General features: G+C 37.5%; 1 protein-coding gene across 1 annotated transcript in view; it reads right to left on the bottom strand.

Annotated features, from left to right (window-relative positions):
• Frmpd4 (FERM and PDZ domain containing 4) overlaps positions 1–19,563 on the bottom strand; it is a 230,759-nt gene that overhangs the window by 105,263 nt on the left and 105,933 nt on the right. The window contains exon 5 of the mRNA XM_027946511.2: positions 3,840–4,000. Within this exon, the coding sequence (XP_027802312.2) occupies positions 3,840–4,000 (161 nt within the window). The remainder of the gene's footprint in view (positions 1–3,839; positions 4,001–19,563) is intronic.

Raw genomic sequence — 19,563 nt, 5'->3', positions numbered from 1 at the left:
CAGCCAAAGCTGCAACAACCTGGGCACAACTGGATTTAAACAACATTGTATTTATTTGCTCATTTTGAGTAGGGAGATAGCACTTTGTGGGAAATCACAAGGCATCTCAATCATAGGGTGTTAGAGAGGACTTATTAGAAGATTTGACTTTGTGTTAGGTGCTGTTGGGGCAGGTTCAAGGAAGTGGGGTGCTGTCCTTGGATCAGCAGCTAATGGAAAGCAGAAGTGATTCTGTGATGAACATCTTAATAATTGCCTGCCAGGTAAGATGAAGGAAGCAGAACTAGGTTATGATTGATTAACAACAGTCATTCATATCAGCTGACAGAGGGTCATAGTTGGTCATGCTTGTGGTTTGGACTGTGCTTGGATGTTTGTGTCTGTACTCACATATCAGTACAAGGAGTCTTGTTTTTGTCTTGGTTCATCAGAGCCAGAATGGCCCTGTCTGGTGATATTTGGTGACACTGTTCATGTTCAACAGAATAAGCCAGGCCCAGCTATGAGGGCCTCTGAGAGCTTCTGGAAGTCAGAGGCTGTTTTTCTTTCAGTTAGGTTTCCAACGAGGGAGTAGGAAATTAATGTGGGTTGATTTGTTGTGTAGCTGGCAATGAGCTGTTTTGCCTGATACCCTCACTGAATATTATGATTTCTTCCATACAGTGAGACAACCGAGTTTCACATATGTAGAAAAAAACGGCATGAAGGTAGGACTGGATCTCAGTTTGCGTCTGTAGAATTCTGTCAAAATGGTCAATGTCACTTTTGAACTTGTCCTCACAATTCAAAACCTGGTAACTGCCATGTCTCTTAACAGGCAAATTAAAAGCCACATCTGTGTGAAGCACAATCTGTATTTAAATAAAAACCCAAAACAATTATTTGGATTATTCTCACATGTCTAGATAGATGCAATTACCTTCCAAATATTGATATAGTACTATGTGGCACTATTATTTGAATTCTCTTTACAAAAGTCTGGCACTGGGTGACAGGGAGCCGAAATGTTATCTTTCAAATAATATCACCATTACTTTGTTCAGTAATTGAAATGAACACTTCATGCCCAGAACAAAGAACTGAAGCCATTCAGTTGTCCTCTACCCACACAGGCACTTGACATATGTGTTACTCAAACTGTACTATAAATTTGTCTTTCTGGGGAGTAAGAAAGTAGAGAAACCTTAATATGTACCCATATCAGTGATAGAAAATATTCATTTCACAGATCTGGGAATTGAGTTCCAGTATTTGCAAACATATGGAATCTAGAGAAATCACTTGACAAACTTATTGTAACTATTGGACTGTGTGCAAACAGTCACACTAATTCAGTAAAAAAATGGGTAGAAATCAAATGCAGATAAAATACAGAAAAGTTTTCAAAATAACTGGTGGTGAAAAGGATGTTTGAAGGATGGATATTAATTATTCTTATGAGAAAACATTCATCAATAGGACATAATGTTACATTTGACCCATACATATTGATCCAATAGAAATATTCTTATTTAATCAAGCAACTTGAATCAAGAATTCTGGTGAAATAACACACAGTCCTTTCCAATATATAAAACAGTGGCACTCTTCAGATAATTGTCTCATCCTTTTTACTCTGAAGACTGGGCTTTCAGGTATAGAAATTCTGGTCACTGCACAGAAAACACTTGGGACTGTAGTAGAGCCATTTTTGTGATAGGCAGAGCTTATTTGACCAACATTTTCACTCATACAAATGACTGGAAGTAGTATTCTTTGACCTCAGTTTTCACATTTTTTCTACTCTTTTCAAAACTGTCTAATAGTTGACGTTAGTGAAGGTAAGGAGAGTTGAGGGAAAAGGAGAGAAGAGGTTGAGGGAAAAGTGAGACAATACAAAAAAAGTGAAAAACAAAATTATAATCTCCACAGCTCCTGGGAGGACTCAAACTTCAGAGAATCTCATTACCAACAATGTTAAACTATCTCAATAGTATAAAATTGCATGTCAAATACGAGCCCTCTTAGAAAAAACTATGTGTGCACATATACATACACACACGTTAAATATATAATGGATAATATATTTGTGTTTTTGTGTTTACAGAATTATGCCTATTATACATATTCTCTATGTCTATGTGAATAGCAGTTATGTCTTGGTAGCAGGAATTGACATTTTTTTACTCTCATTTATATACTATTTACATTTTTTTCTACAAAGCCCATATATTATTTTATTATAATAAAAAGCAATAAATCTACTTTAAGAATAAAATTCTCAGTTTATCAAGCTCAAGTGTTAAGCAATACTTAACAGCACAAGTCAGAAGGGGTTGATTGTATTTGTGGTGCATGCCTGGGGAATATTATGTCAAAATATTAAAAAGTTAAAATTTAATCAAATTCTAAAATCTATACCAGCTCGCTAGTTGACTTGAGTTTCTCATAATTGACAGACTCAACTGGCCAAATATTTGAGAGTTCAGTAATAATAATGATGATGATGATAATGATAATAATAACAATAATAATAATAATAATAATACAGTTATGGAATAAGTATGTCCTTAGCACTCTTCTAACTTATTGCATCCTCTCTATAGCTCTGTAAGTTACATACTACTGTGGTCCCCATAATACAGATGATATAGAGAAGTTACATCAAACTGAAAAGCAGGGAATTACCATGGAAGATAAAAAGTCTAATAAGGGGTAGAGGCCAGAGTCAAACTTGGGCAATTTAATATCAGAATCTGTACACATAAGTGTACTTTACTATTGAATTCTGTTACAATTTGCAAAATTCTGGAGAACAATGACAGAGAATTTTCTTTTGTCTGAAAATAAAACCCAATTTAAATCCATTACAATAAGTACATAAATATATATAATAAGTGAAACATAAAAGCACATTGTTCCTAGAAAGGCAAAGTCAGCTCACTTTAGGCAATTACATCACAGTCTGTTGTATTCAACTGGGTTGGTAGTGGAACATCTGTATACTCTAATATGAATGATTGAGATAAATCTAATAATTATCATATAGAATTTGAGAGATTTGTATTAGTCAGCATCTTCTGTATAACAAAGCACTCCAAAACTCAGTACGTGTCCAATAATCATTTCCTCTCATGCTTGTGGGACTTTAGGATACCCATAGACTGGCTGATTTAGGTCAGGGTCAGCTGAGAAGTTCTGCTTCAAAGTGAAAATCAGGCTATACTTAGCTCCAGGCTGCAGTCTTGTTGGGTGCCAGCCTCAGTGTTCATTTTGGGGATCAGGCTGAAGGGACAGATGCCACCTGAGGAAGACTCTTCTAATGTCCATAGAAGATGCCCAAGAAACAAGTTACACAGAATGAGCAAATCTCAAGCCTTTGCTTATGTCACCTTCCTAATGTCATTGGCCAAAGTCAGTCCCTTGGTCCAGCCCAAGAGCAATGGGATAGAATATATTCTGCCTCCAATGAGAAGGGAGAGGAGTACATTTTTGTAAAGCAATTGAACTACCCCCAAAACTTAGTTGTACTACAACTCAAACACTACTTTCTGCTTTTTTTTTTCATTAAAGAATTCATCAGTACAAAGCCTACTTCTTATTGTTTACATTTACATGTTAAGAAGTGCATCATTTCCATAGTTACAAATGATGGATCAGTATTTTTCCTGAATCAAATGATTTGATGGATTTGACAGTTTAAAACTTAGTTTGAGAGATATTTTTGACCTTTTGGTACTCTGCAGGTATTGGGAAAACCCATCTAGCATCACAGCCTGGACACAGGAAACTTGAACAGCAGTCATCCTAGCAATGTGTGGCAGATAGTTCTAGGAGAAGGAGTGGGGTTGCATCCTTACCTGGTGTTACTGAGCGAACGACCACTGGTTTTTCACTCCCTGCCACAAAACCAAAACCCAGCACAGGGTCTCTCCTCATCTCCACCTTCCGGGGAGCTGGAGGGATGATTTGGCAGCTTTCTAACCGAGGGTCGTCAAATGGAATTGCTTGTGTCATGTGACTGTAGAAAAAAGAACATACAAGAGAAAGGAGGCATCAATGTATATATTTGGCATTGGTCTTGCAATCACATGCTTTCTTTTTTTGTATTTTATTTATTTTTTTATTAGTTGCTCATGACAATACAATGATCTTGACATATCATACATTTGAATCAAATGGGTAAAATTTCTCATTTTTCCAAGTGTACAGGTTGCAGAATCACATTGGTTATATGGCCACGTATATACATACAACAATACTAGTGTCTATTTTATTCTGTGACTCAAAATAGGGTAGGGAGGAAGAGCATGAGAAGATGATTACCACTAAATAGGGAAGAGAGGTGGGAGGGAATGGGAGGGAGAAGGGGAATTGCATGGAAGATAGAAGGAGACCCTCATAGTTATACAAAATACATGTACGGTGATGTGAGGGGGAAGGAAAAAAAGAAAGTAGTGTGTCACATTAGATTGGGTAGAGAGAGGTGATGGGAGGGGAGGGGAGGGGAAGGGGGAATAGGAAGGGCAGCAGAACAATCACATGCTTTCTAGTTTTAAAACCTATTCTGGTACAGAGTGTAAAAGATCCAGAGAGACCCATACTCATGTCTCTTTCAAGACTCCTTGTTGTTCCTTGAAAACCCTTAGCTCATTTCTGCTTTAGGCCTTCACAAGGACTGTTCCCCCCAAACTGGAATGCTTGTTCTGCAGATGTCTATATGGCTCATCCTCAATTCTTTCAATCCTTTGCTTACATACATAGCACCTTCTTACAGAGGACTCTGCTGTATAATATTTTTTAATGGCCACCCTGCTCCCCCAATCCCATTTACCCTCTTCTAGTTTTCCCCCACAGCACTAATTATCTGTGAATGTGCTGTGGAATATATTCATTTTTTATTATACCTTCATTTTATTTATTTATTTTTATGTGGTGCTGAGGATGAAACCCAGGGCCTTGCACATGCTAGGTGAAGCACTCTACCACTTAGCCACAACCCCAGCCCAAACATTTATTTTTATGTTTATCTTTATTGTTTTGCTCTCCACACTAGAATGGAAATCCCAGGAGGGCAATGACCTTAGTTTTTTAACATTTTTTTTAAGACCTTTATTTTATTCATTTATACGCAGTGCTGAGAATCGAACCCAAGGCCTCACACGTGTTAGGCAAGTGCTCTAACACTGAGCCACAATCCCAGCCCAAGGAACTTAATTTTATTCACTGGGTTCTCTCAGGTACCTAGAAGACCTGGTACATAGTAGATTCTCAATAAATAATTGAATTAATACATACAGAGAAGCATATTTCTCTGTGGAAAATTATCAAGTTATAGCAGATCTGAGAAACTGCCTCACAGGACTATGGACATTTAGCAGGTAACATGTATGGCTCTGGCCTCAGTGAAATTGAAGTAATGTAGATTATTGTGGTGGTGACAAGTCATCCTGGTGCCAAATACTTTCCCCCATTGAAAGGAGTTGCAAATTTAGCTTTTGGAATTTACTCTCTGGGAAGATTTTTGAGTGATTTAGATGAGTCATTTCATTAACATCTCAATTTCTGAAGTCTTATCAATAATCCACAATTGAAATTTGTATAGTATTCAAAAATTTTCAAAATGCTTTTGATTCACGAAATAACCTTGAGAACAAGGGAGCAGAGCAGACATTTTTATCTGCATTTTTCCCATAAGAAAACTGAGATCAAAATCACAGCTTATTGTTGTTCTGGGGCCATGGCTGATATGGCAGAGTGTCAGGTCAAAGACCAACCGCCAAGACTTCTAATGAAGTCTTCATCACGAACATTGTCCAAGGAAGCCTTCTTTGGGGGGAAGATTTATTAATTTGAACACTAGAAATCTGCTTAGAGTAATGTAAGCTGAGATTATTTCAATGACATGGGCTTAATTCAATTTTTTCTCTCTAATCTTCAATAAGTAAAAGAAGATCATTTTAAAATACCACAGATGATGCTATTCTATATGCCATCTGGACAACATATTGTTCAAATGTAATAAAGAAAGACAGGGAAAGAGGAATCCTGTTGTCCTTCTGTGTAATTAATAAGAGTTAAGTAAGATCAATGAAAGCCCTCTAGGAACTGTCCTTTGGGTATATATCACTGTCAAGAAAAATAAAAGTTTATAATCCCTTTTAAACAGAGAGAAAATATCATTTCAATTAGCTGATTGTGATCTAGAACACTAGATAAAACAGGACTAGCTGGTTGTATGCCCTGTGCTACCATGCATTTGTTACCTTAATTCATCCTTAAAAACTCTCCTATGATGGAACTATTCAACCCGACCCACCCCTCTGAAAATACTAAGAGAAGAAAATAACTGAACTGAGGTCAGTTCTTCTCAGGTGAAAGTCAGGTTTGATTCACGCTAGGTCTTCATATTTTAAGTGTCTGCACAAGGCCAGCTCCATAATTTGCAGGGATGGTGCAAAATGAAAAGCTGGGCCCTCCCTCTTTTCATTTCCTGATTAAGAATTTCAAGAGGCCCAACATGGTGGCTCAAGTCTGTAATCTCAGAGACTCCAGAGGCTGAAGCAGAAGGATTGCAAGTTTGAGGTCAACCTCATTACGTTAGTGAGACCCTTGGCCAATTAGCAAGACCCTGTCTCAACATTAAAAAAAAAAAAATCAAAATAAAAAAGATTGGGGATATAGCTCGGTGGTAAAGTGCCCCAGGGATCAAGTCCTAATAATCCCCCCCTAACTCACAAAAAAATCATTAAATCTAGCTCAAGGTCCTGTGTGACTACACTGGTCAAATGCCCATGAATCTGTCCCTGGTAGCATGCCATCCTCAATGTCCTATCATGATTCTAGAAAAGTCTTGGCTCAGAGTGGAAGTTTTAGAGTCAAAGGGGAGAAGCTGTTTAGTATGAAATTGCAGGTATTTGTCTGGATCAAGAGATTGAACATGGCTCCTAAGTGGGGCCCATGCTTGTGGCAGGTGAAAGGAAGTGGGAGAAGATCTCGTGAAGAGGCCTGGTGGTCAGGGGGAAGAATTCAGTCCCTGAGGAAGGATGCAAAACCAATACAGAATGAGTCTCAGTGACCAGGGCAGGAGCTTCAGACAGGGCCCCCTGCAGGGAGGAACTGAAACCCAGGGAAAAGTTAGGGAAGCCAGGGCTGGGGACCAGGACACAAGAAAGACCTCTGATTCTCCTACATTGGGCCTCATTAGACAGAAACTTGACCTCATGACATTGAGCCATCCCAGACCTGAAACAGTTATGGGTGGCTGCATCTGGAGGAGAGTGGGGACACCTAAGCATGATGGACATGTCAGATTCTCTTGTCTCCTGTGAAAGAAAGCACCATCTCAGAGCATACCATTCTAGTGCCACATCTGAAAACAATCCTCTACTTTTATCCCTATATGGAACAAAGGAAAGAAGGAAAAAAGGGAAAGAAGTAGGGAGTGAAGAAGAAAGGAAGGAGGATCCACATTTTTGGATCCTGGCCCTGAGTTCTGAGTTTTCACCATAATCCACTCAAGAAACTGGTAAAGGTCTTTGTAGCTAAGGAATTTGCTAATGGTCACATGTGCCATGGGACAAAAGAAGGCTTAATTCTCACTTCCAAGCACAGAAAGGGACTAAAGAAGTCTCTCCTCCTGCTTCTGCCAGATCTATGACAAGCTTACAGCAGCATTTCCCTAACTTTGCTGCATATTGGAATCACCTGGGGAGCAATAAAACATCCTAATGCCTGGGGTACACCATATCAGAATATATGGGCAAGGCCAGGGAGAGGACTAGGATCAATGTTTCACAGATCTCCAGGTAATTTCAAAGTGCAGCAAGGTTTGAGGACTACTCACCTTCCCAGCAAAGTGTGGGTTATAGTGCATCTTCTAGATGACAGAAAAAGAAGGTACAAATAATTTCCCCTGATTACCTCCTGGAGCCAATGTAAATTAAAGTATTAAAAACATCTGTAGCTTGATTAGCCTCTTTCTACTACCCAATAAATAGTATCTAATATTTTAATGCAGCATTCATTAAATAACTATTACATTAGTATAATATAATAATAAAACATGACATTATTAACCATTAATTTCATGCTAAGCATTGTTTGTTCTAAATGCTTGCCATATGCTAGTTTGCTTAATCCTCCAAACTGACTCCATAATACACCCCTTTATTAATTTAGTCAATTTATTAAATGCACACTGAGTTTTCTGTTCTGGGAATATAAGAGGAAAGAAAGCAGACAAAAAATAAAACATCCACTCTAATATTCAGAGACAGAGAATAAACTGATTAATTAGTAAAATATGTGGTATATCAGGTCATTATAAGTACTAAGGAGAAAATTAGCACAGGGAGGAAGGATAGACAGCTGATGAGGGAGGGGGCTACCATGTTGTATCAGGAGCTGGGGGAGGAGCCCTTACAACAGAGGGGCAACAAATTGCAAAGGTCCTAAGGACCAACATGCTGGTGAGAGCATGCCTCACAACAGCCAACATACTCATGGGTCCATTCTTGCTGAGAATGGGTAGTGCAGGAAGAAGATTCCAGAGTAGTAGAAATTAGTATGGGGTGGGGTACAGTTTGGAGGCAGTGAGGAGAGTAGTAAAGAAGTGACAAAGGAGACACACAGGTCACACAGGCTCCTGGAAGGATTTGGTGTTTTGTTCTAAAACAGGAAACCATTGGAAAGTTCTGGATGGAAGTAATAGAATCTAACTGCTAGGCTGAGAACAGAAAAGAGGGGACACTGATAGGAACAAGGAGAGCATTTTGAGGCCCACTGCATCAATCCTGACAAAAGATCATGATGGCTTGGACAAGGTTGAGAAAGACAGGGGTGGCATAAATTCTTGGGCTCTGAATAGATTTGGAGGCCATTGTGGTAGAGCAGGTTGGGATTCCTACGCTGGAACCTTTTTACTGAACATACCTGTTCTCAGTGAGGATAGACTTGTGAGTATGTTGGCTGACCTATCTGCAGTAATCTACAGGAGACATTTTCTTTTCTGGGAGGCAGCACTTTCTGGTTTACTCAAGAAACAAATGACTAGGTATGGGGTGAACATGAGCTGACATGGTTGTTCAAATGAGACTTTGGAGCTAGACTGCCTGCATTTGAGTTCTGGTTCCACCATTTTCTGGTGATGTGACCCACACAAATTATTTCATCATTCTGTGCCTCAGTTTCATCATTAGGAAAATGATGTTAGTAATTGTATAAAATGCTTAACATAGTTGTGAAAAACATCTGGCACACAGTAAGCACTCAAAAATAATTGGCTATTATTTTTTATCTCTGGAGATCAATGACTAGAAAAGAATCAGTTTCAGATGTCATGAACTTATTCAATCTTACTAGATGAAAACAAACTGAATGTTTTGCATACTTGCAGCCCAACTGTCTCATTAAAATGCCGCAGGAATCTTAGGTAAGCTCTGAGGCTTTCAACTAAAAAAAAATCATATCAAATGCATTGACACAATAAATACAAATATAATTTGACATTCACAAGGCAATGCTCTACCAGAACACAAAAGAATAAAAAAGAAGGTAGAATAAATAAATAAAATAAAATCCAGGCTCTCTAGTGACTGAATCACTGTTCATAAGTTTCCCTTGGCCATGCCCCCTGATTACTAAGTGACCATTGGGTACAGGGCCGAGGAGCATGCCTATTCTGTGGGGATAATGAGAAGCACTAGTTTTGTTCTATAATGAGGTGTAAGGCAGGCACAGGCCCTTTTACCTTTGATGCTGCCATCCTCTGTATTGTTAGTCATATATTGGCCCATGTCCCTTCATTGTTATTTTCCCATCCAAATAAGGACAGAAACATAATCAAATGTGCATTTTAACTGCTTGTTCTAGCTCTTTAGTTTTTGTTAATTATTATTTTATTCTCTTAACTTTACTTGAACATTGACCATAACCTCCTGATCATTTTCTTGTTCACAGATTTTCAGAATAAATCATCCCAAAATAAACAACTTTTGGCTCTTTCCAGTATAAATCGGTTAATACTAAAATGTTTCCCTATGAAACATGGTTTTGTCCTTTGTACCAAGATGAGCACCTTTGGGCCATATACTTGCAATGTTTTGTGTAAGGGTGCTTGAGTTCTTTTGGATGAGCTGAAAAAGTAACATCTTTTTACCTGCTGAATATTCTTCACTGAATTCTGGAGATTACAGAATGTTACTGATGTGCTACATACACCTCCATCCTCTGTTCCCATCCCAACATTCTCCAATGAATACATAAACATAATATAGTCTAGGAATCTATGACCTGAAACTACAGAGTATTACTGAGTTGGGAAAAATGTGTCCAATTAAGATCAACTGAAAAATATTCCTATTTCCAATAAATTTAATTTCCAAATAAATAATGGTAGTCCTGCTGTCTAACCCCCTATAATGAAAGCAAAATGGTTTCCTTGAACTCTTGAAGCCTTTCTTCCTCAGCAGAAATAAAAGGCTGATACATCCTATGTATCACAAAGGGTTACTCTGATTGGAAGAAAGCACACTGTAAGAAAACCTAAAGTCATTCCTGATTTTGATATGCTCATTAGAGTCAGCAAGTTCCCTTCAGGAGTATGTGCTGAGTGGGAAGAATCTAGAAGACAGAACCAAATTTAGAACCACCTTTTTGATTCCCTTGTCTTAGGTGAGATGCATTTGCCAGGGCTCAAAACAAAAGTTGACTATATGTAACACCTGACTTGTTTTCTGAAAGCCTGAGCTATCTGGTGGAGGTGGAAAGAGTGGAAGACTCCAGTGATGTGACAAAAACTTCAAAAAAAAAAAAAATCCAGCATGGTCATATGTCTAGCAAGGCATCAAGAAACATAAGTTGAGCCTAAAGAAATGGTAGAGTTGGTGAACTATGATGCAGCCTCAGAACAGGGTGTGGGAGGGCATCATAGGAGTGGGTAATGTGGATTGAATCTCAATGCCTTCTAGGATTTCTACTCTTCAAGATTTCCAGGACTATTGAATATTCAACATGCTTACATTTAAATGGCCAACCAGTAGTAGTTTTCTGACACACACATAGTTATTTAAAGAAAAATATTTATATGAGGTACATGAGAAAACAGAAGCAGAATCAATGAGGGAAGGGAGAAGAAGCGAGTTGGAAGAAGTTATTAAACTTGGAGAGAGATCATACTGTGGAGGCATCCCTGCTAATGAGGATCCTAAGCATTCCCTGTGTCTGGAACTGCTTCCTGCCACTGATTTCCATCAGGCAAAGAGGCTTGGCCCCTTGATATTTCCATTCTTACATCCATACAATCCCATCACTCTTACCATATATATGTTTTTATGTATGTATACACACACACACACACACACACACACACAGTGGGGATTGAACCCAGGGATGCTCAATCCTTGAGCCATATACCCAGCCTTTTTTTATTTTGAGGCAGGGTCTTACTGAGTTGCTTAGGGGCCTCATTAGGTTTCTGAGACTGACCTCAAATTTGTGATTCTCCTGACTTAGTTTCCCAAGCTGCTGGGATTACAAGCATGCACCGTGTGCCTACACCTGGCATGAGTTACCTTTTATTTGCATATAAGTAACTGCAATAATGGGTTTTCACCTCACATAACTTAGTGGGCCTCACAATTTTTACCTTCACAAATATGCAAGTTGTAGGTTCAGAAGGACTTAGCCTTCACTAATCAATTCCACAGACCGCTGTCAGTCAATTCCCACAACACATCAGAAGCATTTAAAGATTTTAAACTGTTTAGACAAGCTTGGAAACTTACATGGCATTTGAAAAGTCAAGAGAATACAGAATGATTAACCTTAAAATCACAAAATGTTTAGAGAAATCTTGTTGGAGAATTTTAGGAAGCTTTGAAATAAAAGGGCTTCTCCTAAATGGGTAGACTAAATATGAAAAGTTCAGTTTTCTCCAAAACAATTTATAGATTTAATGTCATCCAATAAAGATATCTCAACAGCCCTTTTTAAGTAATTAAATAAAGATAATTCTGAATTTTATATGATAATATAAAGGAACAATATGAACAAGAAAAATCTGATTTTTTCTCCTACAACATACTAGAACCTACTCTAAAATGACAATTCTTAGAATGCTATGATACTGGCACAGACATAGAAACATATATGACAATAGAGTGGCACCCTTTTTTAAAAAAAATTGTTTGGTACCGGGATTAAACTCCGGGCCACTTAACCACTGAGCCACATCCCTAGTCCATAGATATGATGAGACAGGGTCTTGCTAAGTTGCTGAGGCTGGCTTTGAACTTGCAATCCTGCCTCAGCCTCCTGAGCCACTGGAATTACAGATGTATGCCACTGCACCTGGTTGGTGTAGCAGCTTTGACTAGAACAAAACAAGTCTTCCTGCTAAATTTAGAGACAGCTGCCCTCCTGAAAGAATTCACTACAAATTATGGCAGCAAAGAAACCCAAGTGCTTTCACTTGTCAACAAGGTGGTTCCTTCTGAACCAAAACTACTAGAGTAGCTATGAAAATCTTTTGTTCTACATACAAGTTGTTGGCTACCTGAGACAATGAGCCAAAAGAGTCGTCTCTTCAGGGTGAAGGAGATATTATAATAGTGAGAAAGTAACAAGTTTATTTTCCCCAAAAAACTTGGATTTTGGTAAAAATGTAGGGAAGCAGATGTTTGGATATAACAATCATGTGATTGTCTTACTGAAAATTATGCAAATATGTTCAGATAAAACTGAAGTCTTTGAAAATTGGGAAATTAATTTTTCTAACCTGTTTAATATAAGTCTTCCAAATGAAGTAATCCAGTGGATTGTGAACTCATTTATTAAATACAGGGAGATTCAGTATCTTCCATGTAAAAACAGTTGGCTGACATCAAAGAAGATGGAAACTTCCCAGGTGAATTTCAATAAAACCCTCTGTATAGATGGGACTGAAAAACAGTATTTTTATGCCAAGTATGGTGGCACATGTCTGTAATCCCAACTACTCTGGAAGGTGAGTCAGGAGGATCATAAATTGCCAGCCTCAGCAACTTAGTGGGACCCTGTCTCCAAATTAAAAAAGGAGTGACAGTGTAATTCAGTTGTAGAGTACCTGCTTACCATGTGTGAGGCTCTGAGTTCAATTCCTAGCATCATCATCATCATCATCATCATCATCATCATCATAATAATAACAACAACAACAACAACTGAACTTGCAACTAGAACTTCACATTTTTATTCAATGAAGTGATAAACCAAGGTGTTAAAAATAAATAAACATCCTCTATTAATTTGTTGTCATTTAAATATTAAATAATTCTTAATGCTGCAGTGATACAAAAATATGTAAAAGTGACAAAAATGTATGTTTCACCTTCATTTCATCTTATTTTAATACTACATTTAATGTTTTTAGATAAGCCCTATACTATCAATAATACAGTATTTATAGCAGTACACACATATATAAATAATATAAATTATGAATAAATTATATAAAATCATAAACAAACTAATACATGTTTGGGGTTAATGTGTTCAAAACATTTTTATAATAAGGTTATAAAAACTAAATACATAAAAATTTCTGTTGTATATACTCCAGTGGGTTCCTGATTTATTGTGTGAGCCCTAAGAGAGTTTTACATATTCAAACATGATGGATAGAATCATTGATATTACAAAGCTCACTACAGCTCTTGAAAACCCTAGCTCTCACATTCAGAAATCTTCAGTGGCATTTTTAGAAATCTGAAAACAAAGATGGAGTACTGAGGGGACATGATGAATTTCCATCCTGCTTGTCTAATCCCACTCGAGCAAGTGAAATGAAACAGACTGGCCCCAGGTTTGAGTGACTAAGGGACAGACAGACTGATGGTTCTTACACATGCTTTTGCTTTGGGCTCCAATAGATTGAACCCTTTGGGGTTAAAAATCCAATCACTCCAAACCTTTCTAAAGTGTCAACATCTGTTGCTCACAGAGCATGAAGTATTGCATTGCTAGGCAGACATTTTCTTCTTGATTGATTGCCCTTATTTTATTTTTTGTTCCTGCAGGAGAATGCATTTTTGAGTAAAATACTTATAACAATGAGTGAAGCCTTTCTCAAACATGTTAACATCATCATGTTAACATAGGTCTGAGAGTTTGTCTCCACTAAACTGGATTCTATTCATATATTAGGGCAGCAGTTAGGGGGAGGATTGAAGACATAAGAGGTCCTTTCCCCATTCCAAGAGGCTTTTGTATGTCCCCCTAGTCTACTTATATTCTTTGAAGATTTATATTATAATTTCATACTTGTAAAGTAAAAGAATCCCATGGTTTTGGTAAATGCACACAATAAGAGTATGTGACACAGAAATTCTAAGAACAAAAACATGAATTGATTTGGGTCAGAGATAGTTTTAGAGTTGACTGACCACACTTTGTACATTTCATAATTTATATAATCTTTACACAAAGCATTTTTAAAAAGTGATTAATTGATATGGGTTCAGTTCAAAAACTTAAAACTTTTGATGGAAGTTAAAAGGGGCTGGTAAGAAAATCACAGAATCAAAGTTTTGAGCTAATAGGTATGTTGTAATTAAGAACTTACGATGTCTCAACCTTTTCTATACTAACATAGCCCTTACCTAAAAATTGAGTTTCCTATCTAGAGTTCATCTAATAGGATAAAGTAGTGGGAGGGGAAGGGAAGGGGCATGAGGGTAGAAAAGACGGTGGAATGAGATGGACATCATTACCCTAAGTATATGTATGAAGACATGGATGGTGTGAATATTCTTTGTGTACAACCAGACATGAAAAAATGCACTCTGTATGTGTAATATGAATTGTAATGCATTCTGCTGTCATATATAACAAATTAGAATAAAAAATTAAAAAAAATAATTACCTTAGACCTAAAACTATATTATTGCCCAACTTCATATCTCTTTTCTGTTTCGAGTTTATTTGTGTTTCCCCTGTTTTACGTGACGTGCACCTGAACTAGACTTTACTTGCACTTCCATTCCATATCCATTTCCCAGCTCCTTTCTCTGTTCCTTGCCCTCCAAGTGTCACTTCTATGGATAGAGAGTCACATAGAAGTCCCACGTTGGTTTCAAACATGGGAGGTGCTGACGAAGAAAATGAGGGTGGGAAGAGAGAGAAATCAGGTATTCACTCCTCCTTTCCTTTCCTTGCTTTGATTCAAATTGCTCCATACAGCATTACTGCTTTCTTTGCCCTTGAGTCCTGATGGAGCTAACAGGGGTCAGCTGTTGCCAGTCCCTGGTGCCTTAGTGACTTGTTGATCCTTATCTGTTCCCACAGTTGCTTATTTCCTGACAGGATTCTGAATCACTTGCTGTACCTCTTTCTTCCATGAAACAACTTAATAGATCCCATGAAATAAAAATTGCCACTAAGATGCACTGAAGGAGTGTCCTGGAAGGTCAATCCAGCCCATGGAAAATGAATGGGGGACCAGGAAAAACTTCACACAATAATTGCTTTATGGTGAGTCTGGAGAAGTGCAACGGTAACTACCATGTGAATAAGGAAGAGCATGCCATTTCAATCCAAGGGAACAGCAAACACAGCCATAGAGGCATAAAAGAAACTGCTGTTTGGAAAACACTGCCATTTGTTGGGTATTATGGGGGAGTTAGGAGAGAGAACACTAGCAAGGAGAAATGAGGTTAGAGAGGATATCCATGAGCCATGTCAGAATGCTGTCTCTTATTAGTTATATACCCTTTATATAAACAAGAAGTCATCCTTACTAGAAAACTCACAGATGCTAAAATCTATCAGATTAGAATCCAGTATGCAATGAGTGAGACAATAAAAATCCTGAAATTCTCTCTTCATTTTATAGGAGCCCAAAGTGGAATATCTTAGAAAATAAGGTTAATAGAGTTCTTCAATATAAAATCAAATACACATAGTGTCAATTTTATTTATGAGTCAGAACACTATTCACTTTAAGGATCACAGTTCAAAAGACCACAGGGTTGATATAGAACCCAGGCTGACACATTTTCTAGTCATGCTTTCAGCTTTAGAAAATGAGATGCAGTAAATCAAGGATCTATTAGGGCTTGTATAAATTAACGTCTAAAATAGGTTCCATTAATTCACGATCAAATGTATCCTTCAAGGACTCAGTTCTATTTGCCAATACCACTACTGAAACCATTTACACAATTAGTCTTTTATCAACAGTCAGTTCATCCAGCCAGAGAGATTTTTGTCATTGTTAAAGACGATGAGTTTGGAGCCTACAAAATGCTTATTGACTGTGACTTGTGAATCTAATTTTGTAGGATCTAAAAGGGCAAGATGTTTGTCAGTTTCCCTAAAGCTGCAAAATCCCTACAGCTAGGCTGGTAATCAATTACATTAATTGAGTTCAGTTCAATGTGTTTAAGAGATGACTTTTATGTTAATGACACTCTAATGTGTAGGAGGCAATAATAATCAAGTTCACATCCTTGGGCTGAATGAGATGCTGAGAAGAGCTGGAAGCTCTCAACGTTACCTCATACCACCAACCCCAGGTGTGCATTACTCTCTAGCATTGGGGGTCAGAAAGCAATACCCCAAAGTATGACACTTCAGCATGCTGAGTACTTTGAACTGAAGGACATTAGAAGGCCTCAGAAGTAAAGTATTTTTCTGACTTCCTGCCCTCCTTTTCTCCCTCACAGTAAGCCATAATAACTAGAATTCCTCTTATCAAAGTGGGTCATAAAACCAGAACCCTTCTTCCCCAAAGGTAGCCAAAAAACCTAAAAATATTATTATAACCTCTGCACCTTTCTGTGTAGGAGCTGGCCATAAAAATTTCTCTGACCTACTTTGTCTGATAGTAGGTCATAGACCCTTATTTCACAAAGGGTCCTACCCTATACCTAGGAAGAAGGAATGCTGCTGAGAGACCAAGGAGAATTGGAAGAGAGAGGCCTTAGTAGGTTTCTTTATTTCTTTTCCTACTCAAGAAACACTCAAGCTTAGATGGAGATTTTTTTGGTAATTAAAAATTAAAAAGACAAGTAATATAGACAACATTAAATACCCAGGATTGTATGCTTTTTGAAAATAATCAGTATATATGGTGTGATATTTATGTGAGTTTAAAGTAGTATGAATTGAATTCTAGGGGAGACTATAAGGGACTTCATATATCAGTACAGAAATCTGTTCCTAGAGAATAAATTGGTATTACCATGTCACAAAGTTATTTAGTAGTAAGCCCAAGCTTGTATTCTCAACCCTGAGTTACTGGGTAGGACTCAGGAGCAAAGACCTTCAGATCATGTCAATGGCCCTTCCATGACAGATGTGTACTCCAAGGGCTGTGGGTGTGACTCAGTGGTAGAGCACATGCTTAGCATGAGTGATAGTCTAGGTTCAATTCCTGGCACTGAAACCAAAAATAAACAAAAAATGGTACACTCCATTTGGGAGCCAGAGGTGCTGGCAATCAAGGGAAACATGGGCTGGGAGGAAACCAGATCGTGTAGTTGTCTAGATCCCATTCAAGCAGAGAAGACCTTCAATTTCTGTAGAGAGAAGATACTAGTCAAAGAATTGCCAGTATCTTCCAAGATAATACATTTCCCACCATTGATCATCATTTCAAAATAAAAATAATGAAAAAAATTAAAGAAAGTGGAACAATGTTTTGTTTTCCATAATATTTATTTATATACTATTCTCTTAAAAATATTTCATGTTACAGTTCCAATTCATCTGATAACCTAAATCATACTGCATTTATCATACTGAAATTTTTACTTATTCCAGCATTATCTAGGAATGTAAGTTTTTAATAGGCATTTCAGGAGATTTTGGTACAGGACCAAGGACCACATTTTGAAAAGCACTGGATCAGTGAAAGACATCCAGGGAAAGAGCTCAAGAGAGGAAATAGGTATCTAATACCTAGCTGGACACTGTGATACACACCTGTAATCCCAAGCTACTCAGTTGGCTGGGGCAAGGGAATCACAAGTTCCAGGCCAATCTCAGAATGTTAGTGAGACCCTGTCTCAATATTTTTTAAGGGCCACAGACGTAGTTCTGTGGTAGAGTGCTTGCCTAGCATATGTAAAATCTTGGGTTCAACCACTGCTATTTCAAAGCAGATATCCAATGCCCATATATCCACTATTTGCAGCTATTCTCACCGCACAGCTGGCTGGAGTGATGACCTCTAACATTAGCATGAATCAAGACCATTGTCAAGGATTGGAAAGCATATAGATTAGAGAGGCACATTTCAAAATTCTGTTGCTCTGTTCAGAATTGATGTACCATCATCTCACAGAGCAAACAGCTCTTCATCATTTTGTCTTGCTGTGGCAACTCCAGCACAGACTGAAGCTGAGACTTGGGAACATTTCTACCTGAATATCTTGTAGTCCAAACTAAGCTTATTTTATGGATCCTTAACTATAGCAATTTGCATTTACCTTTTGACTTACTAAGAGAATTTTAAGAAATTTTTACTTTATTTTATATTATTAGATTCATTTGGATAAGCTCAAAATAGCTCAAACTTTCTGATGCCATGAATGCTTAATAGCATATTGAAATTTTAAAGCACTCAATTATTTTCCAGAATAATTAACATGTGTCACCAGTATCCATTTTACAAGATGCAGATTTCTTATGATCATAATTGATGTTTAACAAAATATGGAACATAGGCATTTTCAGTGACATATATTTAGCAATTTTATGTATGTCTAATTAACTTGTCACAATAGTATTCATTTAACTCAATTTAAGGGCTGAAAACTACTTTCAGCCTTTATTAGTGTGACACTTATTTTCTGGGCCACACAAACCATCAGGAAAACAAATCAAATACCCTGGATGAAATTCTGGAGATTTTGGCCAGGCACATTGGTGCACACTTGTAATCTCAGTGATTTGGGCAACTGAGGGAGGAAGATCACTAGTTTGATGTCAGCCTCAGCAACTTAGTAAGACCTTGTCTCAAAATAAAAAAAAAATGAAATGGATTGGGGATGTAGTTCAGTGATAAAGCACCTCTTAGTTCAATCCCTAGTAGCAATAACTAAATAAAGAAGGAAAGAAAGAAAGAAATGAATGAATAAATCTGGAGACTTTACCCCTATTCTACTTCTTTTTTCATTTTCTTTTTGGTGTTTCTGGGGATAGAACCAAGGGCCTTGCACATGCTAGGCAAGTACAGCATGCATACCCAGCCCCGACATCTTCACATTTAAAAACAAAACAACAAAAAAGGACATTACCATATATACCTAATTAAAATAAATAAATTAATTAATAAAAATATTTTAAAAGGACATTACAACTTTATACTGCTCTCTCTTCCACACAGTGATTTCTATTTCTTTCATTAATTATTGAGGCTAAGGTATAGCTTGGTAGTAGAACAAGTACTTAGCATGTGTGAGGGCCTCAGTACAATAATAATTATAATTCTTGTTGATTTTATCTAATTTTAAATCACATTATCAAGCACTGAGCTAAACCCTGAAGAAAAGAACCATCACCTTAACAGTAGCTTCTGTTACTAACATTCACTGAACTTAC

This window comes from Marmota flaviventris, chromosome X (genome assembly GCF_047511675.1).
Source record: "Marmota flaviventris isolate mMarFla1 chromosome X, mMarFla1.hap1, whole genome shotgun sequence".
Lineage (NCBI taxonomy): Eukaryota > Metazoa > Chordata > Mammalia > Rodentia > Sciuridae > Marmota > Marmota flaviventris.
The sequence above is the reverse complement of the archived record's forward strand: the minus strand, read 5'-3'. Positions and strand labels throughout refer to the sequence as shown.